Source organism: Tyto alba, unplaced genomic scaffold, assembly GCF_018691265.1.
Source record: "Tyto alba isolate M040663 unplaced genomic scaffold, T.alba_DEE_v4.0 Super-Scaffold_22, whole genome shotgun sequence".
Taxonomy (NCBI): domain Eukaryota; kingdom Metazoa; phylum Chordata; class Aves; order Strigiformes; family Tytonidae; genus Tyto; species Tyto alba.
This window is the reverse complement of record NW_024881296.1, coordinates 35,255,289-35,282,787: the sequence shown is the minus strand read 5'-3', so window position 1 is coordinate 35,282,787 and position 27,499 is coordinate 35,255,289. Positions and strand designations below refer to the sequence as shown.

The 27,499-nt window shown below is 40.1% G+C and overlaps 1 protein-coding gene across 2 annotated transcripts in view; it reads left to right on the top strand.

Annotated features, from left to right (window-relative positions):
- Window positions 1–27,499, top strand: part of CLVS2 (clavesin 2) — a 58,060-nt gene that overhangs the window by 7,783 nt on the left and 22,778 nt on the right. For both annotated transcript variants that reach the window (XM_009969640.3, XM_042796022.1), the window contains one exon: window positions 1,470–1,644. In XM_009969640.3, the coding sequence (XP_009967942.2) occupies window positions 1,470–1,644 (175 nt within the window). The remainder of the gene's footprint in view (window positions 1–1,469; window positions 1,645–27,499) is intronic.

Genomic DNA, 27,499 nt, shown 5'->3' with positions numbered 1-27,499 from the left:
GTATCAAAACCAAGAGAAGAGGTCTGCTACAGAATGAAGGATAACTCCTGTCTTCAACTATTTGCCCTGAAGAGTATTTGAGGTGTGAAGCTTGGTTGTTAGTGACATTTCCCTGTATGTTCCTGATGTGGGTTTTTAGACTTAAAGAGTACTTCAGATACCTCCCTTTGGCAGAAAGTGTTCTTGTTTGCTTTTAGCTAGACCTGCGTTCTTCAGGTCTTGTTTTCACTGAGAGGACAACTTTTGTCTTTTTCAGTGAGTAAACATACAATGTCATTATTGTTGTTGTGGACTGTATTTCTTACACTAAGCAAACCTGCAGCGGGAGTTATAGTGATGGTGAATATGCCATAGATTTGTGGAGGCCCAGCCCTGCGTGGTGGCTGAAATCCTGGTCTCATTGGTGCCTGACAGTTTTTCCATTGACTTGGATGAATTCAGGACATAATTAAGTGTATTTTTGTTTACATGTATACATCTGTATATTTATCACAGGTGTATATAAAAGCATTTCATGGGCAGTCTTAGGGATCTGATTGGCCTCATAAACAAGGAGTCTTTATGCCTAATGCACCAGACTTCTAGCAGCCTTGTGCCACTAGGAACTTGTTAATCCAAGGCATGTGATGCCTTCTTGAACTCCCTAGAGAGAACGTCAAAGATCTACGTCAGGAACTTGGGACCCATCTTCTTGGAATGGATGTAGGGTGCTTGCATGAGCCTTCTGCTTCATGGTGCTCCTCTCCTGGAGAATGAGATCCTCTGAATGGGGCAACATAAATATCAAGTGGGGTTGAGGCTAATTTTAGGATTTGAGAATTTCTAAAATCTGTTTCTTCTATGAGCTCTGATAAACGATCTTCCTCAGACTGAGGCATTAGCTGCTCTCCCAACATCTTACCTGATGTAATTTCTTTCCCAGTGCAACTTTTTCCCTGGGAAGGCCTCCTAGAGGGTGTATATCCATCTAATTTCATTAAGTGATTAAAAAAAATAGTATTTCTGAGACCTCCACCACCTTGTGGAGGTAACCAGGGGTTTGAAGGTGGTTGGCTGTGCTCTGAATGTAGCTCTGACCCTGAATATGAGTCTGTAAACCTCCTTCCCTCAGGCTAAGCGTGTGTTTTAATCACCCATGAATACCACAGACATTTAATAAAATGCATAGATATTAAAGCACATTAGGAGACTATAGGTAAGTTCAAATTTGCTTTTGGTGTGTTATATTCTTGTAGTTTGTTCTGTCTGGGTAATGGTCTAGATGTACATAATTCTGCTCCAGAGGATGCATTCAACTAACTGAGCTTTTAAGACTTTCCCAGCTTTACACACCCATGACTTCTTCAGATACCTTTGCACTCCTTTGATTTAAACTTTTGATAAGCAGTACAAAGGAATAATGCTCAGAACTTCTCCACGTCCATGGTTGTTGCTTCTTTCCTAACTGAATCTCCCCTTAACATTCGCAGGTACACACTGGTGGATATTTTGCGTGCCATACTTCTTTCTTTAGAAGCCATGATAGAAGACCCTGAACTTCAAGTGAATGGATTTGTTTTGATTATAGACTGGAGCAACTTCACCTTCAAACAGGCCTCCAAGCTCACACCAAGCATGCTTAGACTAGCCATAGAGGGCCTTCAGGTAACATGCTTTTCTTTCTTTTCCTAATTCTCCTTTGTTTTTCAGTTCATAACAAATCTAGGTGGCTAAACAAACAAAACAAGAATCCAACAACTTCTGAAGAGCAAGGCTATTAACACCTTAAGGTATGGGTGAACAGGCAAGCTACAGTGGCACCAGCTAATGTGTGAGCTCAGTCAGCTAACTGCAGTAGCTCCTGGTGTGTAGGCTCCTGCTTTGCTATAAATAAGAGGTAACTTTTTTGTCTTTATTCTGAAGTGGTTGGCTTCCTGCAAATTCAGGCTGCAACTTCTGCAGCAGCAAGTTAGAAGTAATCAGTTTATCTTGTCATTTTGAGCAAGGCAAATGAAATATGGGTTGCTCCTGCTATGCCAGGTTATTTTTTTTTCTTTGATTCCATTGTAGACAGGCTCTACATCATTGTTCTGAAAAGCGTGGGGCATTGTGATTAGACAGTTAGCTGGGACTATTTACTCAAAGTTTAGCATGTGCTTGGCTCTTCTGCTGGGTCAGGATTAACTTGAACAGCAGCTTCTGGGACTTAGTACACAGTGATTTAAATTTCTGATCATTGCAAATGCACATTACATGGCACAGGCACATTGGTGGAAAGGATACTACATAACTCTTGGCTGCCTCCTATGATCTTTAATGCTTATTAAAATGAAAAACTAGAATCTGTAAAGTAGTTGTTTGCTGTGAAAGCTTGAGTTGCTGTGTTAAAAATACCAGTAATTCACTCCCGTGGCAGTGTGCTTTCGTTTTACAAGGACATATATTCCTTTTCTATGATGTTTTTATCATTTATACATTTTTATTACTCATAAAACAAAATAACAGCCTTATCTTTGAACTTTCTTCACTTTGATATTGCTATTTTTGAAGAAACTTGTATGGAGTATGGAGTTTTGATCTAAATCTTGAAATGGCTTAACCAGTATTCAGCCTGCTGTTGCACACAGAAGCGCAGTGACAGTCATGAGACAAAGATCTCAGTTTTCATTTTGTTGTGTTTCCTTATGCAACAGTGTGATTCCATGGTCTTGAGAACTACATCAGAAGGCAGCAGTGAGATCTGTACTCTAACAGTGCTGCATTTCCTTTTATTGCTTTCAAAGTTGTTTTAATTTTTGTGCTGTTTTTCAAAGTTTGCTGTTGTTTTCTTGTTTAGAACATGAATAAATACTTCAGTGGTCTTTGTTTTTAAATGGTGATGTTTTTTCTTTATATGGTGGTTATTTTGAGGAGAGCTGCAGTGGATAATTGCATCTAAAAATATGATGGATGACTTACCAAACTTCAGGTGGGCTCTGAGACTGTTCTCCTGCCATTGCATAGTTCATTACTGAGTTGAGGTGAAGTCAATTGGCTTAATTTACCCATGTCCTCAGCTTTGTATGTTCAAATATCCTGAGTCTGATGGTGGCCAGCACCCAGGGCATCATTTTGTGCCCACTGTCTTCAGTCCTGTTGACTCCAGAGATGTAAAACTGGGCATGAAATGCTCCAGAAGAGGGAATAAGAAGACAGTGAAACAGCAAACGTGAGATAAAACTCTCCCAGCACTCAAGGAATATGTCTTAATCTGAGACAGGTATTGTTATCTGTAAGCAGCAACTTTTACAAGGCTTTTTACCACAAGTCTTTTGAAAAAATCAATTAGTTGGGCTCTCATAATACAGCATTTAATTTTCTATGGAGGACCACTGAGGGAATGAGGGCTAAAACTCTTATACTAGCAAACATGACTGATTCTCTAATGGTATTTCCCCAGTAGTTATACCACTTGAGGGGTTGTTTATATTTTTTTTTTTCTTAGACATTTTTCTATGTAAAGATATATTAGAATCGGTGGAAAGTACTAAAGTCAACTGTACTGAGCATCTTGGAGGGAGTATCTCACTTCAAAAACAATTGTGATCAGGAAGGAAATAAGAGGAAAGCATGACAGAAAGGCGGTACAGAGAGACCCTGGGCAAGGCACAGGCTTATTTTTACCTTCTTGTGAGATTTCATGCCTGAAATGTTACATTCCCTTACCCTCATCAGGGACTGCCTTTTCTTTTATTTAGGACAAAAATGAGTAGCAGAAACATCATTCTGGATGATGTCAAAGTAAAAAGTGCTTAGTCAGGTGGTATGAAAGAACAAGAACGACACACACCATGTTTATTTATGATCTTTGTAAATACTCTCTGTTTAATCAGAGAAATGGAATTTACTTTGGCTTATAAGATTTAACAGGGCTCAAGATGCTGAACTTTACCATTTGAGGAATTTAAATATTTGTGTTACTTGGGTGGAAAGGGACAGGGGAGGTGGAATTAGTGACCACTGAATTTTATGTTAACCAAATCCCTTTGCCTCCTGCATGAAATCTACTAAATTTGCATTATATTTGCTTAGCTTCCATGATGAGCAGAATATTCAATATGGTACGTACCAAAGAGAGCTGATTACAAGCGATGGCATTTCTGGGCTCTTCACAACTGCTTATTTTTTAGGAAATTGCTTTTGAAAGTAACATAAGTAAATGTATACATTTTTCAACTGAAGACAAGTTCTGCTATACACTTTGTTTGAATTTATATTTTAAATGGGAATATGAAAATAATCATACCCCTAACTGACTTGTATACATTATAAAAACCTCCTAGGTAGTTGTTTTCAGGAAAAGAACCATTGGGCCATGGAATTTTTAATGTTAAAGGACAGTGGTTATCTGTAAACTAATGTGAACTTCCAGCATATCCATCCCAACAGTGCTGTACCAACCAGCTGGTGCAGTGTAGGTCAGTGCTGATTGTTAGACCAAATGGTTTTGCTAGCCAAGAAGCAAAACCCTCCTTTGGAGGGTGGGGCACTTGGCTGGGACACCTGATGCTCCAGTCCTAGCTCATACACTGGTCTTGTGCTTTTGGAAAAAAAGAGCAATACTCTTCCCTGCGGATGCTGGTGGCTACAGCATTTATGTTGTATCTCGTCAGTGAGAAGTTGCACTTAGAGCCCCTACACCTTCTGTAGTGAGGAATAAGAAGATTAGCAAATACAACATCTAATACTCTTTATTTTCTGAGAAGGGTCTGTCTTGATTAGGTGCCTAGGAGTACCTAAGAGCTTAGAGCTGTGAAACCTGAGCAGAAGGAAAACATTCTTTGAGAGGTGAGACCAAAATCCATGCCCTGACTTTAGCACCTTGTGTTGGTTCTCCCTGGCATATTCAGTGAGTGGGTGTTTGTGAATCCATCTTTAGGTGCCCACTTCTCCCCATTCACTGATTTCCGTAGACAAGTGCTGATTCTGGGCTTGTGAAGGAGCTCATGCTATTCAGCAGCTGGGTTCCTGAAAGCAAGGAGTGTTACAGCATTGTGTGCTGCAACACCCAAGTGCCTTGAATATGTCCCTTTCAGAAATTTGAAAAACTACAAAATTTTGACTCTTTCACCAGCAAGAGGTTACAATCTGCACGCTTCAGCTACTTTTCCCATTGAAAGGAGAACTATTGAGAGCTCAGAATCAAACCAGTCCTGACTTTCCATAGACAGTGATGAATGCTAAGCTCTTACCACACAAGAATGACACCTTGATGTTAAGGTCTAATAAAAAGCTCTATGAAAGTATAATCTCAGTACATAATGTTGGTTGAAAAAGCAGATCAAGTATTAAGAATTGTAAGGAAAGGAATGGAGAGCAGGGAACATGGTGAATCTACTGCAAAAATCTGTGCCATCTCTTCCATCTTGAATGTTGTGGGTGCTTCTGATTTTCTGTCTCAGAAAGGCTACTGTAGGACCAGAGAAGGGAAAAAAACCCTCAAAAGGTATCAGCTGGTTTCTGTATAAGGAACAACTAAGTTGGCTGGGATTCTTCTGGATGGAAAAAGATAAACTGTGGAGGAAAACTACAGATGTCTATAAAACCATAGGATCACAGGGTAATTCAGGTTGGGAGATACCTCAGGAAATCAGCAAATCCAACCTCCTGCTTAAAGCAGGGTCCCTTTTGAGGTCAGACTGGGATACAAACAAGGTCACGGGTGGCTGGAGAGAGCGGGCAAACTGCAAATGTTCTTTGTTGCCTCCATTTTGAAAAATGTGCATCGTCAGATGATATTAGCAAGAGGCGTGGCTCTTTGTACGACACTGGTTCTTTGTGCAATATCTGAGTAATCTGTGGAACTCCTTGCTGTGGGAAATTCTGGGTGCTAAAATTTCAGTTGTGTTCAGTCTGTGGAAGAGAAATGAACTGAGAATTACTAAGTATGTAAAGAAAACATCAAAGTTCAGAATTCCTCGGGCTGCACATTGTTGGAGATGAGGTGAATGCTGAGCAGAAATATCATATATGCTGTCCGCATTGTGTCTGCTCTGCTCTCATTTCTGGCCTCTGTTAAGGACAGAATATGGAGTTAGGTAGGCTTCTGGTGGGACATAATTAAGTCAAGTGTATATTCCACTCTGCCTTCCCTCTTTTTTAATAACCTTTCTTTCATTTTACTGCTCCTGGCATTCCCATGGCCCTGTCTGCCCAAACACCGAGCTGGGAACACTTGGGCAGAAGAAGGGAGGAGGTTCTGAGTACGATTCTTTTTTTTTTTGTGCTAGTCCTTTTATAGCTACCTATATGGGCTTTTTATTAAGTATCAAGAGAGCACTGCTTTCACAAAGCAGGTAAAAACAATGTCAAAGACTGAAAATTCAATTTGAAAACTATATTGAAAGTTAGGGTTTATTATTAACTCCGACAGAGAGTTTTGGGGGTAATTATGAGTGAGCTTTGCAAAATGGACAGTTGTGGATATGCATAAGACGCTTCAGCTGAGTAACTGGTATTTAGGATTCTGAAACCTGAAACATTAAATCCTTCTTAAATACTTTATTTCTATTTAGCTCATAATAGTAGTTGCATACATGACAGATTTGTTTTGCATGTTGTCACTCAGGCAGGCTGTACCTTCTAGTGCTTAGTAAAACTAGGTAGTTACTGGTGGTTGAATATTAATGCTTTTTCTCTAGGTAGAAAGCTGGGAAAAAAGATGATACACATTTAAACTGGGAGCTGAACATATGTTGACAATCAGCATTGTTGTAAAAGGCAGAAGACTCTTGCTTCTGGGTTGAAGATGTTTACAGGAGGAGAAAGTGGTAGTGTTGTGGGGAACAAGGCAGGCCTTTCAACTGTTTGTAATGGTTTTTTATAACAGAGGAAGGCTTCATAAAGTAAAACAAACTCCTTACTGTGAACATGAAAGCAAACCAGAAAGAACATGAAGACAGCATGCTTACAGCTGCTATCGCTATCCAAAACATCTTTCAAGCAGCTGTTCCTGTGAGTTATGAGGACAATATTCCCCATTAGATTTGCTGCAACCATGTAAGGTAGAAGTAACAGAGGCAAGAGCATGTATAGTCTGATGATGAAAGGGACAGGGCTTACCACTCTCATTTTATTTAAGCATGAACTTCATCAGTTCCTTACAGGAAATCTTGTCTGAACATCATGATTGGTTCACCTTTCTATTTAGATATCCACAGAAAGTGCTTAAATTTCGCCACCTCGTTCTGGACTACATCTATACAACCAGCAAGTTGCAGTGTCAGGAATTCATAAGTCAGGAACTTCCAGAACTAAGGACACCTCTGAAAACAGTATTTTGACTTCATACAATTACGTGGTCACATGCTCTGTGCAGTGCATAAGACTGTTAATAATAAGCTTAAAAAACAGTTATTCAGTGCTAGCAATGAGTATCACTAAGCAGCAGTCCACCAATAAAGAGCTTTAGATGCTTTTGCATCCAAACTTAAAACCATAAAAAACACTTATTCAGTGCTTGAGTTTTCCATCAGATTTTCAGAATAAGGCCCTGACACTTCACTTAGTGGTTGGGAGGATATTAAAAAGTAGCAGGCTCAAGCTTTTAATGGGAGTATCTTCTGCTTTCAGAAGGGCTAGTAAATCATGTAGCTGCTTAATTCATTTTTTTATCAAAGAATTAAGCTGTTCATAAATGCTGGAGCCCCCTGAGCCCAGGACCAGCCTGGAGAGTGGAGGAATGTGCTTGTGAACAGCACAATTTTGCACTAGTTCAACTCATATTTTGTAGCAGTAGCAGAATGGGATATATTTCCTAAGAGCTTGTTATTTTACAAGGGTTTGCATATATTTGATCTTCTGTACTTGTAAAAACACCATCAAAAAGGCTTGCCATCAATTTACTGTAGAAACAGGGTGGACTGGAAGTGATTGTTAGTTCCAGGTCCTCATCTGCTGTTAGGATGCACTTAACCTGCCATGTGAGAAAGGACTTGATGGCCGGAGCTCAGTTCAGTTGTTCAGAGTAAGTTCAGTTGCTTACAGGCATGTCTGTATAGATGTAGACATTATTTAGTGTGGTCCCAGCTGTTAACCGGTTGTCTGAAGACAGAATAATTAATTTGCTTGCCAGATTCTTTTATGATGCTCATCAATAAAAAAATCATTGAATGCCTTTCAAATGGTAATTTATTTATTCTCACAAACACACTTTCAAGATGAGGGGATACTATTATCTCTTCTTTTTTTTTTTTCCAGCCAAGAGATATTCCACTGAAAGATTACTGTTAAAAGTGTCTGGTAATTTGGGGTGCCCACTGTGAAAGGCCACTGTCTGATTTTCAGCCACCTTTTATATGTTTGGAGTCCAACTGCCATTTATTTTTGATCAGGAGGATTTAAGACTTCTAAAGTCTTGATCCTGAACCCCCAAGCCAGGAGCCTGAATTCTCTCATGGCCTAAATTTAGAGCTTCTCATTAGATGCTCTTTGAATGCACGTAACGCCGTGTAGGCTGATGCCTCTTTGAAACAAATGGTAAGAAGCAGTAAACTGAACTCCCCTTTCACCCCCCAAAACTGCCGTGGGGCATCTTACTGAAAACTGCAAGAATGCTTACTGGAGTTAAATATCTGCCACCCAAACACTGCCACTGGAGCTAGCAGAGTAACTGCCTTGCAGTAGGTTGTCATCTTCCGTGTGAACCTGCACAAGAAAGAGACTGGGCACTTTGCCAGTGTTTTGCAGATATTTGCTGTAAGCAAGGCATGATTAGTTGTGGGGATCTTGGCTTTCATTCAGGCACTTTGATCTAATTGGCACAGACTCTTCTGCCCATTCCTTCTGCCCTTTTCCCTCTGAGCAGCCTTTGCTCCAGCCCTGCTTCCACAGTTCCTTATCACACTTCTGTTGACATGGCCTTACTTTGAACTAGTCTTCACTAATGTGTTTTTTTTTTGTTTTGTTTTGTTTGTTTGTTTGTTTTTTTGATTTTTTTTTTTTTTTAATCTCAGTGTCCTGATGTCATGCTCCAAAACCTCAGTCACTGTGGGTAAATGCATGGCATATTAAACTCATCTTAGACTCCTTGGGAGATCTCAGCCTTTTGTGGTCTCACTGCCCAAATGCTCTCCATATCTGTCATCTAATCAGCTACAAATCCTCCAACTTCAAACCTCCTCTTAACCAGTGTTTCCATTGCTCTTCATACCACTCTAGAAAGCAGCACTAGAGAGTGAGTCCTGATCTGTTCGCATATCACACCACCTCTAGCTACCAGGCTGTTAAGGAAACAGTCCTCGTGGTTCCTCACACTGGAGCTGGTCTGCTTGGTGTGTATGACTCAGTGCTCATGAGACCAGGCAGGAGGTGTTGGGAGATTCTGGGGATGTAGTGGAATGACATGACATGATCTGGGAAAAGAAAAATTTTTGGTACCTGAACTTTTCTTCTACTTCAACAAAGTAACCATGTTTAGTGTAGAAGCTAATGAAAATGCTCATAGTTTACATTTTTCCATCAGTTCTATCAACAGAGAAAAACATCCAATTACAATTATTGCAGCATGAGAGAAAGAAAACAGGAGATTATTCTTTTATGTGCAGACTTCCTCTTTCATCAGCTTTTGCTAAATGCTAACCACTTTTATGTTTTGTTTCTTTTTATCAGAAAACTGTATCTATCTGTATTAAATAAAAATACTGACTAAATTGGCCTGATTAAGCTGAAGAAGTCCTATTATGCTAAGGTGAGTGGCACCAGCATGAGAAAAGAAGGGCTAATAGCACAAACTCGGTGTAGGGAATTAACTCTTGGCCCTGTGATTGACTTCCTCTTGTCTCTGATAGGCCACAGTTCGACAACTATATGGCTGTGACCATTCCTCAGCTTCAAAATATATAATTATTTTTGGAAATTATTTTTCTCAGTCAAGGTCTAGATATTTTTCTTTGCTTCAGTATCTTACAGCCATGAAGGGGATAAATAGTATTCTTCCTTGTCAGGTCACTCAGAAATAAAACTAATTTGTTCTAAATCATAATATCAGAGACAGAAGACATGTTTTAAGATTGTAGTTCACCTTCCTGCTGAGACAAGATTATCTAATACATTATATTTTCTAGTATTTCATGCAGTTTAATTTAAAGTCTTGAAGGCAGGTCTGGCACATTCTTTGGAAACCTTTCTATGACTTCTTGCTCTTCAGATTTCCTCTTGGCATTAATCCTGATTTTTCTGTTTCAAAATCTCACCTCCTATAAAACCCTTTGCTATTTCACCACATGCTGTTGGGTCCAAAGCAGGAATTGGTGTGTGACTCTCAGTAAGCCGAAGAAAGGAATTGTTTGGTGGAGCATCTGTCTGCAACAGCAGTGAACTGGAACCAGTACCTGGAGACATTCTTCCTGTCTTGTTTGCCACTGGAGATGGTGAGATCTGAAAATCAGTGGGATCCTCTTTATGTGGGGAGCTTAAATTTACTTTTTTTGATACTGTCCAAATTGCCTGTTATCAATCCATTTTACATACACATCTTTCAGGTTTACATCATAAGGTTATTGTGGATCATTTTTGGAATTATTTTCTGAAATCAGTCTAACCTTTGTTTTCAGTGATGCTCATAAATCCTCTCTGATCTTATTAGGCTGCGCACAGCTGCCTTTATGTTACTGTCTTCAGTACATACTGCCTTTGCACATCGTGCCTGTGATATCAACTGAGCCTTCAGTGCCTGTTCCTCAGAACAATCCAGTGTAATTTTTTGTGATTTTTGTTTATATTCCTTAGCAAGCATTCAGCTCCTATGACAGTTATTTTTATGAATCCAATCTGACTTTGGTTATAAGAAAAATTTTGACTTTGGTTATAAGTGATTGCTGTGCAGGAAAAACACTGCTGTGATATTTCACTAATGTTGAAAAACAAACATGGGAAACTTCTCTAGGGGGAAGCGCCATAAAAATGTGAAATTATCTAGCTGGTGGTGGTTTCTCCCATTTCATGTTTCATAATCATAAAAAAATTAAGACAATGCAATTCTCATATGTTTTAATAGGTATAACTGTTTAAATAAGTGCTACTCTGGTGATTTAAATTAGTTCAGGAACTGAAAGTTTAGATTGATAACACATAAGGAAAATTATATTTCTTAAGAAAAAATTAAGTACAAACTCTTTCTAAAACATCATGCTCCAACTTGGATAATATATTTTTTTCGAAAAAAACCCACCCCAAAACCCCAGGAGAAATGCATTTCTCCAGTAATTTCCTGCATATTTTGCAAAGATCAGAATAAGGTCTTAAAAACCATTACTAACTTCTTATTGTGTGGAATGGGAAAATAGTGCTTGTAATCTTTTGCAGTGTCATCTGTAATAAAAAGGATTGAGCACTAATGTTTTGTCTACATGGAATGAATAACCAAACATGGATGTGGGCTGAAATCTGAGGTGGTTGCACATATCATCTTATTGATGGAAATTGGGGTGTACATTCAAGCCAAAAATGTGAATATAACTCCAGTGCTTGACAATGTGAAAGTCTCATGTCAGAATCTCACCCAGAACAGTTCTGGCTTCACCAGGGTGCTTGTTGGTTCTCTTGGGTTACATTTTATGTTGTCCCTCATAGTATAGGCTTGAATTATGATTTTAAAATTCAGCCTCCTTATCTTATGGGGTTGACTCCAATACTACACAGTGACATTGGAAAATGCAATCTTTAATCACAGTTTTAAGTTGGTTCTTAAGGATCTGTTATATCTGCTGGAATAATTTGGAGGAGGACTTTCTGTCTGATAAGAACTGGATTTCAACCCTTTGCACTTCCCCCACTGAAAATATTTTCTGGACAGAGAAAGCGGTTTTGCTGTGATTCAGAAGAGAGCCTCCCTAAAGCTATGTTTGCACCACAGTTGTCGTTAATTCTTACCTGATATTGCACTGAATGTGCCTTATTACCCACAAAATCTTTTGAGTTTGTTGGGAGGTACCTTCATCCTGCGCTAAGCTATTTAACTGAAAGTATCATTTAGAGCACTGCATCTTCTGGCTGAAAGCCACTGTGCTAAGTATGAAGGATCCAGGATAAATCATCAAGTACTGGTAGTCCTCCAGCATTCTTCTCACAAAGTTTTTGCAAGGTACAGCCAGTCCTCTGAGCTCTGCAATGGATCCATCAGACCTTTGTACAAAAACCCCAGAGAGTATACTCCAGACACCAGTGAGTGCATATAGAAACAGCGGATACGTTCAGTACTTCAAGTGCAGTAGTTAAAAACCCAGCCTTCAGAGCAGGGATTTTCAACTTTCAGGAGAGTCTGTGGTGAAAATGTAGCTTCATTTGGGGAGGAAGACAGAAAAGAATTTGAAGGGCAGATCTTAACAGAGGAGAAAAGAGGACAGAAGGCTGTTAGGAGAAGACAGGATAGTTACGAAAGGACAGGGGAGGGTGTAGGGCAAAGTGGGGACCTAACCACTGACCTTCAGATTAGATTTTGAAATGTTTCAAAGCAGACAATTCCATTTCCTATTTTATGGCTGTTTCCAATATTATTGAGTATCATGTCATCTCTAAAACAAATTTTTAAAAGCTATACTGCCATGCCGTTACAAAATAAAGATTAACTTTTTTGAAGTCATAGCCGACATATGCCTGCAATAATTAGCCTATATCATGCCACCAGATATTATCAGTCCCCTCTAGTTTTAGTCAATAAGAACACCACCATTATGTGGTGACTTTGACAGGCACTAAATGTGCCTTAGGACTGTGTTCCTCCTCAAATCCTTACTCCACTTTCCAGAAGAATTCTATGGGTTAGCTGCATACATCCAGTAACATATTTCTGTTACGAGGAAATGAAGTTAAACAGTTGTGATTGATGAGGGATTATGTATCAATGAGGAACTGGCTGAGCCCCTTAACCACTTATTTTCCCATCCTTTGTCTTTTGGGGTTTTAGAGATGCAGAATTGCAAGCAAGGTTTGACATATGTTTTGGGAATTAGCTGAGCTCCATTGGGTCATGCTTTTCAAAGCTTTTTGTTAGGAATATTGAGCAATTGATTTTCTTTGGAAAACCTGAGAGCATCTTCATTCTATTCATACTTCGTATCAGTATGATCCAATTCTGTTCTCCACAGAAATTCAGCAGGGGTGCAATTTAATGAGACCAGTGAAAGGAATCTGACCGCTCTATTTATAGCACACTAATTGATCAGGGTAGCCATGATAGGAGGAAACTTCAGAGAAAATCAATGCAGTATCAAATGAAAGTAGCACTCAAGCCTTTAAAGAGAGCTGCATTGAAAGCCAATTAAGAATTAATCCATTTGACAATCCATGGGAATGGGTTGGACCATGTGTGTGTTCTTGCTTTAAGTTGTACGAATGAAATCAAACTGAGCAGCATCTTACTTGTGAGGTGAGCCTTACTATATATTTTCTTCTTCATCTTGTTGATATTCTGTCCCTTTAAATCTTCTTGATGAATTGTTTTACCTTTACAGGGTGACTAAACATCTTTTAAGAGCTCCCTTTTGACAACCTTATGCTGTTTTGTAATGAGCTCTGATGTCCCTCCCTGAGGATGGCAGCCACACCGTAGCAGAACTGCGCAGCCTCTCGGCTGTGTGTCCAGGGCTCAGGCACAGTAACAGGGGCTTTCACTTAAATGCAGGGAGAAGATGATCATCCACCTCCATTCTCATTCCTGTCGTCCCAATGCTTGTAATCATAGTAGGTACACAAAGCATAACTATTTGTACTCATTGCTAGTGTTTCTTAAAGCTGTGTAATGGATCTTTGCTTTCTCCTCTAATGGCATTTTTTCCTCATGATATGCACTAAAGTCCTGAATAACCCTCCATGCTTCATCCCCGAGAATTTTGGTTTCGTGGCAGATACTCTCTTTTACTGGGTATATCTCCATGCCAAGGGGCTGACTGCTTTTCAGTCATGCCTTTTTCTGACTGTAAGCAACAAAATAACATGAAGGCGTTTTAGCAGTAACTAGCCTCGTAAAGAGCCAAAATGGGAATGCACGTACACTTTGGTGACTTTAAATGTGCTTCTTGATCTTGTGTTTGTACATACCGAAAAGTTTTATCTCTTCTAATGGCAAACACAGCGAGGGGAGAATCACTACTTGTGCCTTACATGCAAAGCTGTCCAAGCTAGTAGCATGTGTCTCCTTTCCTTCAATGCTTAAATGTGCTTGCAATTAAATGGATTAAAACTTTGCTTCATTTTATGGCACTTGGGATACGGTGCTTAGGTTAATTTTCTGAGCAAGAATGCACATATTTTTTTTTCAGTAGGATAATCAGAGGCATGGCATAATGAAGTAGCTGCATGAATAATTCTGATTTTCTGCTGACGAATGGGAAAGGAGTAAATAACCTTTACCTTCCATTAACATTTTGTGGGCTAAGTTTGTAGAACACCAATAGCGAAGCATATTAATGCTGGTACTTTTTCTTTTCATTCAGTTTTGGGCATATGTAGTGGAATGGAGTTGTGGCTTAATTAGCTAGATGAATAATGTCAGAAATATTGTCAATTATCAATATGGTCTTCATCTCTCTTTAAGCCCCAACTGGGAATCCAGTTCCCAATGACATCAGCAGTTGCCGTGGTGAACTTTCATAAGCTGGTCTTTAATCTTTCATTAAATCACAGGCTAGGAAAGCAGACATGAGGACTGAAATGAAAAAAACAAACATGCATTTGCAGCACTGGTGTCTTCTCTGAAAAAAAAAAAAAAAAGTATGCCTCGGTGTTTTTGGAGGAAAAGATAATTTGCTACATTGGTGAGCACACTCTCTCAGGCACGTATATTGTCTAAGAAACACCATGAAAGAAGAATTTGCAGGATGTAAACAGATATGAGGTGTGTGGGGCTTGAGAGAGGTCAAAATCAAATATAACACTAGGGTCTGAATATGACGAGTGGCTCAGCTGTTACGCGCACTGTTTGAGAATGGCAGTAAGGGTGTCAAGTTTTACAGCTCTTCTAGCTATACTGGGCTTCAGCTGGACATTTTTCAAAGCAACAGGTTGTGATTTTAAGTTATTGTACAGGTGGGGGCTGGAGAGGAGTAGTGTCCACGTGAGCTACTATCACAGAGATGGTGTTTGAACTCACACTCAGGCTTGGAGAGAAGAGAAAGGGACTGAGGGCAGAGTACTTTGGGGCCCACATGAAACAGGGTGGATTAGGATGATCTTTTGAGAAAGAATTCTGAGCTGGGAGGGCAAATTGAAACTGGGTTGTGACTGGCAAGTCCCCGAGTGTTTGGTGCACTGAGCTGAGATTGGAAGAGTGGCAGTATCTGTGTCATTATTAAGGGACATAAAAGTGTCATTTAAAGCTTTAATTGTGGAATAGCCCCCCAAAATAGCAGTTTGGGTCTATGTAACTGTCTCATTCTGTGCTATTTTGTCTAATAAGAGAAAGTTCTTCTGAATGAATCCTAATGTGCTTATGTCATTACAGCATTGTGGCTCTAAGAATATCATCACTGTTGCTGTTATTGGCACAGTTCTTCTCAGCAGCTCATTTCTGCCCAGGTCTTGGTTTGCCAATGCAAAGCCCTGTCCTCTGTTTCCTTGTCCTGAATCAGTCTTGGCCCCTTACTGGGGCCAGATGTTGAGCCAGTGCTTCTTCGCTCTGTGGTGTAGCTACTTTTTAGGAAAAGAGGTACAATTGTAATTTCATAATTTTTTCCTACACTAGAAATGGAAAAGCCATAATTTTAAACTTTGGAAATGGAAAAGATTTTAAAGAGGCAGTAGGGAACAGAGAGACAACTGCTTTGTTTTATTTTGCAAAAACATTAATTGAAAGAAAATGGAAAAGTAGAATCCGGAGGTTTTTTTTTTGGTTTTTTTTTTTTTTTTTTTTTCCTTTTTTTTTAAACAGATTTTAAAGTTGGGATTGATTTCCTTTAAAGTCATGAAGTTTTGCTCACAAAGCTTTTATGCTTTCCCTGAGGCTTTTCCTTCCTGGAAAGGTTTTCGGCAATTTTAATTTAGTCAGAAAGTAGTACACTAAGCTGTAATTTATGTTGCCAAGCATTATTTCCCAAGTCCCTGTCTTCTCACATGTAAGAGCACACTGGTGAAATGGAAGAATAGAATTATCTTTGCCCAGGTCACAAAAAGAGAAGCTGTCCCTGAGAGCTCTCTGCTGTGCTTTCCTATCAGCACCAGGTTCACACTTACGTCCTTGAAAAATACTCTTTGCATGGATGACGGACTGTCACAGGGCTGGGACATAGGTTACTGCTGTGAGATGGGAGCCTTTTGGCTTTCTTCTGAGTCACTGCCACCATCTGTCCCTCTTCCTGAGGTAAGGCGGGATGGAGCGAGTGGAGTCCTGGCACGCCATTCGGCTTTTCATTTGGCATTCCAGAGCTTACATCAGTTGCGGGCTGATGGGGAGGTTGGTTTAGGATAACTTGTTTTGTTCCATGTTCTGCAGGAACCCTGGACATAATCTGCTTTGTTTCACATACTGTATTGCAGGAGACATTTTCCTGCAAAGCAGATGGTTTCAAAATGATTGTTTTGCTATTAGTGCATCACACTGGGCTAGGTGTTGCTTGCTTCTCACCTCTCTTTGTTCAGAAGCTTTGTTTTCCTTTGAACACACTATAAAAACTAAAAAGGTGATTCAGTGTGGATTCACATCAGCCACAGTTCTTGTCACTCAAATAGTGTCAGTGTGGGTTCCTTCTCTGCTTTTACTGATGGAAGATGTGTTCCTGTCCTTTCTTTCTTGGATTTGATCCTTTCAATATAGAGTGAAATTTACAGCTCAGGACTCATCAAACCCAAATTGATCAAAAAAGCCCAACCCTTAAACTGAATAATTTTTAGGCAACAAATAGCATGGCAGTAGACTAGTAAAGATAAAGGGGTCAGGTTCCCCACAACATTGTGTGTGGGACGACGTGGGAAGACATGGTAAATGTCGGTCTTGCAGTGGAAGCCACGGTGTTAGAGGAGAACAGGACTTTGCAGATAATCCCAAGGATGCGAGTTTAATGTCTTTGTGGTGATCGCTGCAACACTACAGAAAATAAAAACTGAGGGAATTTGAGCTGTTGGTGAGCTTTCAGCCAAATAGTATGACGAGCAAGGCTTAGCTGTGGAAGACAGAATGGGTGGAGGGTCATGTGTTTTGGCACGGGGATGACAGTGAAATGCATGTAGGAGTTCTCCAGGGATGATGCTCAGTGGGAAGGGAGGAGGGAATAAAGGCTGAAGTCACTGGGATGGTGAAAGGTGACCTACAGCGTTGAAACCTGCGGGGACAATTTGCATGGAAAGAGGAGGCTGGGGAGGAGGCAGAGAAAATGGTTAATGCAGCAACTGAGGGCATCCCATTTCTTGAGCATTAACAGTAAAATAGTGGTGGGATGAACAGTTGAGTTATTTTACAGTGAGAGGTACTGTAATGCGTTTATATATACTAAAGAAAAAGAGAAGGAGGGGTGAGAATAGGAGCTGTCACTGCAAGAAAACGTCATCAGGAGTACAATTAAAGGAGTTGGTGCTGAAAAGCCCAATCTCTGGGTTGTTTCCCAGGTAACAGGTAAGCATGTCAGGGGCAGGTGAGGTCGAGGCTGTGGAGTAGGACTTGGGGATGGAGGTTCGTGTTTGTGTATGCCATTTGTTTTGCCCTTATTTTCAGAGTCCTAAAATAGATCTCGTTTCCCTTAGTATTACATAACAGTGAGTCAAACCCAGCTTTTGAACGTCTTTAATTAGTTTTAACAATCACAATTCTAGTTAGCCCATTTAAGGTAATGAATGCTGCTCTCCATCCTTGCAGAAAAGGCTCAAAGCTTACCTGCAGTAAGTGTGCAGGTGCCTTTCACCAAAACTGACCCAAACCTTTTCTGCCACCTTTCTCCATCCTCTTGAGCTAGGCAAGATACTCCAGTGCAGGAGGTCTGGACTTTCCCATCTGTAATGCTGGTGCCTGTCAGTGTCTTTATGCTTTCTGTTCCCCTGTGCCCATCTGCAGGCTCCTGCGAGCTCTGGTGCAGATCCCTGCGCTCCTGAAGCTCTGCAGCTTCGGAGAGCTGGTGGCAGTCTCCTCTGCGCAGGGATCACCAGAGCTGGTGTCAGTTCGATGCGGTTTTAAACAAAGCTAGGCCTGCCAGCTTGGACAGAGAGTTACTTGCTTGAATTTCCAAACTGTGGCTTCTGGTTTGATTCTTGCTTCAGGCGTTATTCCAGATTCCACATCTGAAGAAAAAATATCTTCTTTACCTGGCTGGGAGCCATGTCCAGGGCGATGCAGCATGATCTTCACTGGGAATACTTTTCATCTGCAGCAATGGTAGATGATGCACTTGCTTGTGCACATGCTCTGATAGTATGTGTAATTTTTACTGTTTTGTGTAGTAGTGAAAAACACACCTCAGTATGATAGATGTGGATCAGGGAAGAGTCATATGTGGACTACATAAAACTATATAGAGACTGCTAATCACGACACAATACTTTTATTTTACGAACTTCATGCTGTAGTGGAATGCACATTGCAAGCTTTTTGCATTGATGCTGGGTTATATTAATCTGTCACCACATGTTTAACAAAAGCACTTTAGAAAAGATAATTTAATTTGTTGTGAACACATCTACATCTGCATTTACTTTTGTGTCAAAGAACACGAGGGAGAGCTTTATTCAAAAAAATAAAATACTTGTAAATTGATTTTTTTTTCTGTGTAATACAAAACCACGAAAAGGTCTTGATAACACTATTTATTTGCTACAAATTCAGCTTCTCTGTTAGCCTAGCTTCTGTTCCCATTGGGGCTGTGCTGTTCACCTTGCCGATGATAGGGGATAAATTGTTTTTATTTTTATGCCTATGAAGCCTCTCATACAGAAAAAGCATTCAGTGCTCCACTCAGTAGTAGAGAACTGTTTCCAGACAGGTATGTTGTTTTGAAAAAGGGGAATCTCACAGCCCAGGTGAGTTACTCTTTAGGACCGTCAGAAATAACTATTGGTGTCAACATTTACAACCCTACATGTGGGTTATTATTTACTTTGGATTTTTTAATTGTATAATCAGACTGGGCCTGACTCTCATCTGATGCACAGTCCAGCTCCTCAGAAGCAGGTAGCTGTGCTGCTGTAGATGAGGTTCTCCAAAACCCCTGCGTGCTCTCACCAGATCTGCTGGTCACTAAGCGCTAGTGTCCACTTGTGGCTGATGTTCAGAGCTGGGATCTTCCCGTTCCCTCACTTTCTCCAGGTACCGATTTTGTTACTGATCCCAGTCTCTTAAGGTTGAAACCTTTGAGTTACCTGCGGAGTTAATGGGATTATGGACAGAACTTACTTAAAACTTACGTTAAACATAAATGACAGTACATTGCTCAGTGCTGTAGGAAAGGAACTGGGATGCTGAAGATCTGATGGGTAAGAAAGTAATAATTATAAATATTTTTCTTGGAGAATTGTTTGTGTCTTGCAGCCATTTCTAGTCTGCATTTCAGACTATACAGAATGTGGACAACAGAAGTTTCAACAACAAACGATATAAACAGAAGCATTTGTGTGATACTAATTTTCATAAAAGAAAAGCTATTCAGTAGAGGTCACTACAGTGGATGAAAGCAGCTCCCAGGACTCCTTAATGCATATTTACACAATAGACTTCATAGTGTTTGAGTAGCCACTCTGTTTAATTAGTGGTATTTAAAAGGTTTAATCTGTGTAATCAATAGAATTTAAAAGGTCTTTAGCTTACCTTTGAAAGTGAATATATTTGCTTTGTATGAGGCATAATAATTTAAAATTACTTCCATCTTTTCACGGGCTTCTTGCTGATTTATAATGGGCAGCTGTCAGCGGAGAAAGTCTCTAAGAGTGTATAACTATTATTAATAAACTAGGTGTGCCCAGGGCTGCTCCCTACTGCTGGAGTGGCTATGTCCTGGCTATTAATGTTTTTTTAACCTAACCAGATAGCTACATCCAAAGAGCATTTTTTGGGCATGGTGCCTCATTTCTGCTTACCTTCTAAATTGTTTGGGAGGGAGCTAGGTGGCTTTGACTTGCTCTAACAGCTTCACAGTTTAGATAATTGAGTTTCTCCCCCATGAATGCTTCTGCGTGCTGTTAAATGCACAGTATAGATGCTGGTTGTGTTTTGTAAAATGTTATTTTGTGTATCTTTGTATTTGTTATGGTACATTTTAGCAGGGCAAGGCCTGTCTCTATAGTCAGAGATTGTGGAATACACCTGGTGTAGTGGAACTAGTGCAAGTCTACAGTGAGTTGGAGTGAGTGAGCTGTAAGTGAAGAACATTGCTTTGAAGATCTTTGCACTCACTCTGGCAGGCTGGGGGGAGCAGGACTGGAATGTCACAGAGTTCAGCAGACCCACCTGTCATTAACTTTTACGGATCATCTCAGTGTTAAATGTTTGTAGTGATGACACAATCACATCTTACATCGAATTGCCACGTCTGGTGTTTTTCAATGCTTGGTGACACTTTGAGGCAGCTGAATGCTGCAGTGAAACTGCTGGAGTCAGCTGAACATATAGAGGGAATTTAGATAGGCAGAATGAGCTTATTCGAGTTGTTATTTGACCAAGACATTGGGGTTAATGCTTCTACTTCTATAATGGCAACACGGGACTTTATACAACCAGAAGTGGTCGAGACCTCAGTTGCTTTTTTTCTGCTGAAAGCTGGCAGCTCCAGCGAACACACCAATCCTGTTTCAATGGTGCTGGAGCTCTGGGGCAGAGTTGAGTCCAAAGGAGAGGGACCAGTGACTGAAATGCCAGCAACTGTCATGCAGCACTGGGGCTTCCACCTGGAGGTTAGCCTGCACGGCCTCGCTTCTCAGGTGAGGTCTGTCACAGTCACAGAAATGGGCGATGAGGTTTCCAGCGGTGTCACGGCTCAGAATAACAAAGCAATCTCTCCGAATACTGAGGGTGTCTGGGGACACACAGATAGTGCTTGTTGGTGATTTATTTCATCACGTAACGCTCCACATCAGATCTGCATGAAGTTCAGTTTCTGATCCTGGCATAAGCTTGCAGTTGGTATGATCATGGAAAATAACTGAGTGGAATATGTTAGTATAGCTCCAAGGTGCTGCATTCATATGCACAAAACCAAGGGCACTGTAGTTCTTTTAAATATTTAAACAGAATCATTATAACCTTTGACACTACAGCCTTTCTAAGAAGAGCCGCAACATTTTCATCAAGACTAAATTAAAATGTTTATGTAAAGTGTGTCTCTTCTAGAGATTTTTTCTTTCCGTAGACAAGTATCAAATGGGTCAGAACTGAAATGTTTCAGTTTGGGAAGGCTGCCAATATTGAGCAGAGCACTCAGACACCTCACGTCCCCATTTACCTCTAGGCTGTATCTGTTCCTGTCTCCAGGAGACACCACTGTGCACCATATGAAAAATATTTCAACCAAATAATGTTGTCTTTGTAAGGAAATGGAAGCTTAGAGCACTCAAGCTACAGCTCCTAGGGCAGTAGTAATAGCTAGCAAGCATTTTGAGATAGTTCCCCCCCGCTCCTTTTTTTTTTTTTTTTGATATTCCTTCCTCCCTTCCATCCTGTATTTCAGTGTACTCAAATTCTAAGGTTGCCTTTGCCTTTTGTATACTGGCAGATTTAGCTACTGCATTCTTATCACAAAACACTTAACTATTCATGCTGCTTTTAATTTTAGTGCTGAAAGGCTGTAGTGGATACGATGCTGCAGGAATTTGGGTTCAGAAAATGGAAGACTTTTTACTGCTTTGGCTATGTGTGAAGATTTATCAGCCGGGCTCCAAAATGAGTAAAGCTGGCTGGAGTACTGCTTTAAATTATCTATTTCAGTAAATAAACAGCCAGGATTTTTAAATGGCTAAGCATACAGCTGGGATCTGATATCTAGAATGTGGCTCAAAATGTTTTTCATTCAGGATGAGAACAGGTAATATAGATCTATAGTACTACAACGCACGCATATATACACATCAGCAGATTTCTTTGCCTGAATTGCCAGAAAGAAGGGTAACAACGCAACATATTAAAAATGATCTTATGGTTATTCCGAGTGGGATTTATTACATTTAAGGGAATTTAAATGAATTATCTGTGCATTTCTTATTTCCCTGTGTGCTGGCGGTAGGCAGCCTGTCTCTCCATTGCTGGCGTTTGGCTGATTAATTGGCCCCTTGCTTGATCTGTTTTTCTTTTTTTTCTGTATAGCTTATTCTACTGCTTTCCCTTTTTAATATGGTAACATCAAATTTGATCAAGGTCTGTGAACTAATGTGGATTAAAAGTCAAGCAGCAGCAGCTCTAATACATAATTGATCTACCAGTAGGACACAAAGAACTGATTCTGGTTCCTAGATAGGAAATGCCTTCCTTTTTTTGTCTTGCGCTGATAGTCTGAGCTCTTAAATCTGTTTTAAATTAAAGTGAATAGGCTACTGGAAACTGACAAATTATCCATGGTAATAAATTATTTAAGAGATTAATTTGATGTTTGAGGCATAATGATTTTTATACACAGACACACACACACTCTGTTTGTTGTATTCTTTTTAGATTTCGATGCAGTTCTGCTCATTGGCAGTTGAAAATACCTCATGTCTAGCAAATGTTGTACACTTTGGGCCTGTATTTGTCTCTTGCTGTGACCCCACACCTGTTAGTACCTAACAGAAAATTTTGCTTGCTTAAACTATTTTTTCTAGAGGTGCGAGAGATTTGTGGCATGCTCTCCAGATGCCCTCTACAGCTGCATCCTTTTGGGAAGGGACAGATTGGAAAAGGCCGTGTCTGCTTACATTCGCATTGGCTCTGATTTTGCTTCAGCTTGTCATACGCCGCTTTTCTTAGTTGCCGAGGAATGGCTCTTGACTGTTCAGTTACGGGGAGGTAGAAGCTTGGTTAAGGTTTAATGTTTAATAATATTCTCACTGAAGTGAGGAGTTCTGTATTTCCAGGCTTCTTTTGAGGTACACATGGTGGTCACAGCAGGGGCGTTTGCAGCTGTAGCGTGAATGACAAGTGGGTGATGGTTGCACGGTTGTGTGACTAATAGCGTGTATGTGCCGGGTGGCGTGGCGCGGTGCAGTGCCTGGTGCTAATGGATGGGAAGCGAGCGGCGGCCGACGGGGCGTCTCTCCCTTCCATTAAGTCCATTCAGGCATACCATATGTCATCGTCCCTGTACTGGGGATTTCATTCTCTTGTTAGCATCAGCCACCAACATTTGAGTGACAGCAACATAAGAAAGCAGAAAATCTAAGCTGTGCTGTAGAAGAGGGCTGCAAATCAGAAGGTGGCCAAGTCAGAAGAGCAGAAAGGAAGGAGAGGGAAGTAGGATCTTTTTGTGCACGTTCTTAAGCTGTCTGTGAAAAATAGGTTACACTGTTTTACTATGCTGCATTGGATTTAAGGTGCTACAATTTGAATAACGTTTTAACAGTAGAGCAATAAAAATTTTACAAACCATAGTTACAAACATTTGAAGATGTTACATATGCAACAGCAATATCTTTTGTTAAACGTTACTATATTTGTAAAAAGACATGCTTTCAGATGCAACCACCCTTTATTAGGTTGGTAGAGCTGAGAGCGTAGCAGTAAACAGTCTCAAAATGAAAATTCAACTTCTTTGCTAGAGGTTTTGTTAATGAATGGAGTTAATTGGAGTGTTACAGGCTCTCCCTGGTCTGTTGAGCTGCCTGCATTGCCTTCTGTGATGTTTCTGAAAAGCTGGGCTTGCAGGTGGGTTTTGAGCCAGAACTGGGGGAGCAGCTCATTCCCAGACTTTGGAAACAGCCTGTTCAGTGTTGTGCAGACACCTTGGCAGTGGCTACTTTCGCTAAGTCCTGGTTCGGAGCATGTGATGCATGAAGCTTCATGGTTTTCAAGTAAGATAAACAGTCATTTAGGTGGAGTAAGCCGTGCATGTTTTCGGCAGTCACTTGTGATGGAAAGATGAGGGATCTCAAGCACGCCAAGCAGCTTGAGTACACTATGTAGGGTAAATATTAGCATCTACCTGCAAACCAGATTTTTATTTAGTTTGAGAAGGCTGTCATCAATTGGTTGCTTTGGGTGATACACAAACTTCAGAAACATCACATCTTTGGGAAGTGAAGTGTTTTTGGAAAATATCAGCTAAAAAGACCTCATGTAACCTCAGTGACTTTATATTTTTCATCAATGTCTGACGTGCAGAACTGTGCACTCTTACATTGTTTCCTGATGTTCAGAAGGACCCTCATGCGTTTCAGTTTGTGCCTGGTGCCTCTGGTCCAGTCACTGGGCATCACTGAAAAGAGCCTGGCTCCGGCTTCTTACAGCCTCTCTTCACGTATTTGTATACACCGATAAGGTCCCCCTGAGTTTTCTCTCCTTCATGCTGGACATTCCCAGCTCTCTGAGTCTCTGCTCGTATGAGAGGTGCTCCAATCCCTTAGTCATCTTCATGGCCCTTTCCTAGACTCGCTCCAGTATGTCCCTATCTGCTTTGTACTGTGGAGCCCAGCACTGGACCCGGCACTCCGGATAGTTTCAGAGTTCAGTTCATTTCCTCTGTGGGTATCCATGTAACGTGAACTGAGGCTACTGTTATTTTCTCTTGCTGAGAAGAGCTTCACATGGTTTCCACTTTTATCTTATCAAGAAGAGATCTGCATTTCTGGTTTTGATCCTCCAGCTCCTTGGATATGAATTTTCAAGAGTACCAAAAGTGTGATTTTAGGATAGACTCTACCATCACACTACTTCATTACTGGCACGTCTTGATAACACAACAAACATATTTGCTTTGTCCTAGATATGTATGATAAAACAAATAATTATTTATTTTCCAAGTTGTTGTGAATCTCTGTTTTTTACTGGCAGAGTTTCCTCCATAGCAGCTAACAAAGAAACAGCCATGCTTATATGGCTTTAAAAAGACAGGGAATTGATGTCTGAAGTTAGAATTCAACAACAGTGATTTACGATCCTCCAGAGTAATAACTGGAATGACAGTTCTCCCTCAAACAATATTGAAATTCCCTGGGCTCCCAGAAGCATTTTACGTGTGTGTACCACCAGCAGTCGTTCAGGAGTACAGAAGAAGAGGGAAGCTGATGTGGAGTTACCTCGTAGGAAATGATATCTTTTCAAGCACCTTGTAATGATAAAGTGCAGCTGAGCAGTTCAGACTGAGGCTTTCTTGAAGCTGAAAGGCTGAAAGAAATCTCTATTCTGCTCTATGAGAAAGACATTTGAACACTTTTTGGAACTGGAAATAGTTTTGTACTGCCGGGAACTGACCTCTTGAAAATTTGTATGCTGCATAGTTCATGATACCTATACTTTTAATAAAATATAATACTTATTAATGGATCTCAAGTCAGTTATTCAATTTCCTCAGTAATTTAAAGCTTCATTATGCCGCATTCTAGATCTCAGTGGCTGTCCTCAGCTGAATTTTCTTAAATCACTATCCCTCCAATTTTACAGTTCAGTTAAATTCTCAAGACTCTTATTTGCATGGAGTGACAGATTAAAATTGGATGGCTAAAACGATTACTGCTCTTACTGCCTACTGCAGTGATGGAGATTGATTCCTCATAGTATGAGGAAACATATGGCTCATGAAATAACTCTTGAATCACTACAGTTTTCAGTCTATTGTAGTATTGTAAATTGAAACTGATAAAGTGGTAATCCAATTTTAATGCATCCTGTCTGAAACTGAGAGTTGCATTTTCAGAGGAGCTTTGGATAATAAAATTGTAGGCAACAGTTTAGAAGTACTTGATTTCCAAGGAAAAAAGTTAATGTTCTGGTTGGACAATTGGTATTTTTTAACTCAGTAATTTATTGGCACTGAAAATCTATGCAATGTTGTTTGAAAGCTGCCACAACAAGGAAATTTGCATTTTTGCCTCTGTACAGTCTCTCTGTTCACCCTATCTGTCTGCAGACCTGTGCGCCCCTTTGCCTGGACAGGTATACTGATATGCCACTAAGGATAGTCAGTTCAGATGTAGATTCTTGCAAATTTTGGCTGAAGCCAATCCAGAATTAAAAATGCATAGGCTGGCTCTGGTTCTTCTGGGAAATTGTCAGTTGGAAAGATATGCAAAGATCATATAGAAGGCATAAGATTTGGTATTTCCTTACCCTATTTGAGTCTAGGTCTGCAAAATCAGTCTTGGCATGTGACTGTTAAACATGCGTCCACCATGTAGCAATACTTAATATTTCTCTTTCCCTGCCTTTCTATGCCAGTTTTGAAGAAGGGCTAGAAAAGAAACATGATTAATAGGTTTTTCTCTTGTGCATCATGGTAGTTTCTCTATATCCCTCCCTGAATTAATATTAATTTAATCTTTCCTGCTTTCCTCTGGTCCTCACTTTGCTCTTATTTCTATGGTTTTTACCTTGTCATTGTTTCTTTCAATCCTTGTTTTAACATAATTGTAAGGCTTCCCTTCCTTCTGCTATGAAGGAAATGTGACAGCATGAGATCACATTTTTGATGAATAAAAGAGAACAAATATGTGTAGCTTTCCTAAGGCAATTCTAAATAAGGTGCTATTCAGCCTCCTCACATTTGGAAGTGGTCAGGCACAGGGAAGGGGCTATCTGATAGCTAGTGGTGCTCCTCTTTGAAATGGCCTCAGGGCTGCGGGAGGCTTTCTGCATGGTGGAAAGCATCATAACAGTAATCCTGTGCTCAGTGGTCTTGGCAGAGACCAAGGGCTGTTTGGGCATCAGGATAGCCTCACTGACTAGAAGAGGGTGACTTCAGGACGGGGGTGGTACAAGCTGAGATGCTGGTGTGGTGTTTCATCTCCTCCTGTGCAGTCCCTGGCCAAAGACTTCTGCCTTCAGGAATTTGAGTATGTCATTTTTTATGAACACTAATTTCCCCCATTATTTTTATTCTACCAGCGTTATGAAAGTATTGTTACTATATTTATGCACAGCAGTTTGCATTATAGTGTTTTTGCCATTTCTCTCTAATCTTAATCTAATAAGACATTCACAAGCTGTCTGGAAAATGGAGGTTTTTTTCCTGTATGGGAATTGCCATAGTAGTAATCACCATCTGATAACTGCCTATTGTAAAGAATGCTTTTCATCACAGGAAAAGAAAACAGTATAGAAGAACCTGCTTCTACTACCTTTCTTAATGTTTTTCTGGCTTTGCCAATTTGGAAAACAGCATCACATTTTGAAGAAGTTTTGGTTTCTTTCCCCCCTTTTTTAATATCTCACATTTCAAATGAAATGTTATTTAGAAGTAAAAAAGAGACAGTCTTGGTAGTTGAAGACAGAATTGTCTGTGGAAAACAGCATTTTTCATGTCCTCTTTAAAATTAAAGCCTTAATTTTTCCAGGTTCAAACCAAACAAATGAGCTATGAAAAAAAATACCCAAACCCCAAGCCTCTGTCAAAACAAGAAAAAAACACTAAAAGAATTTTGCACAATTTCTAATTAAAACTTTTAAAAAAAT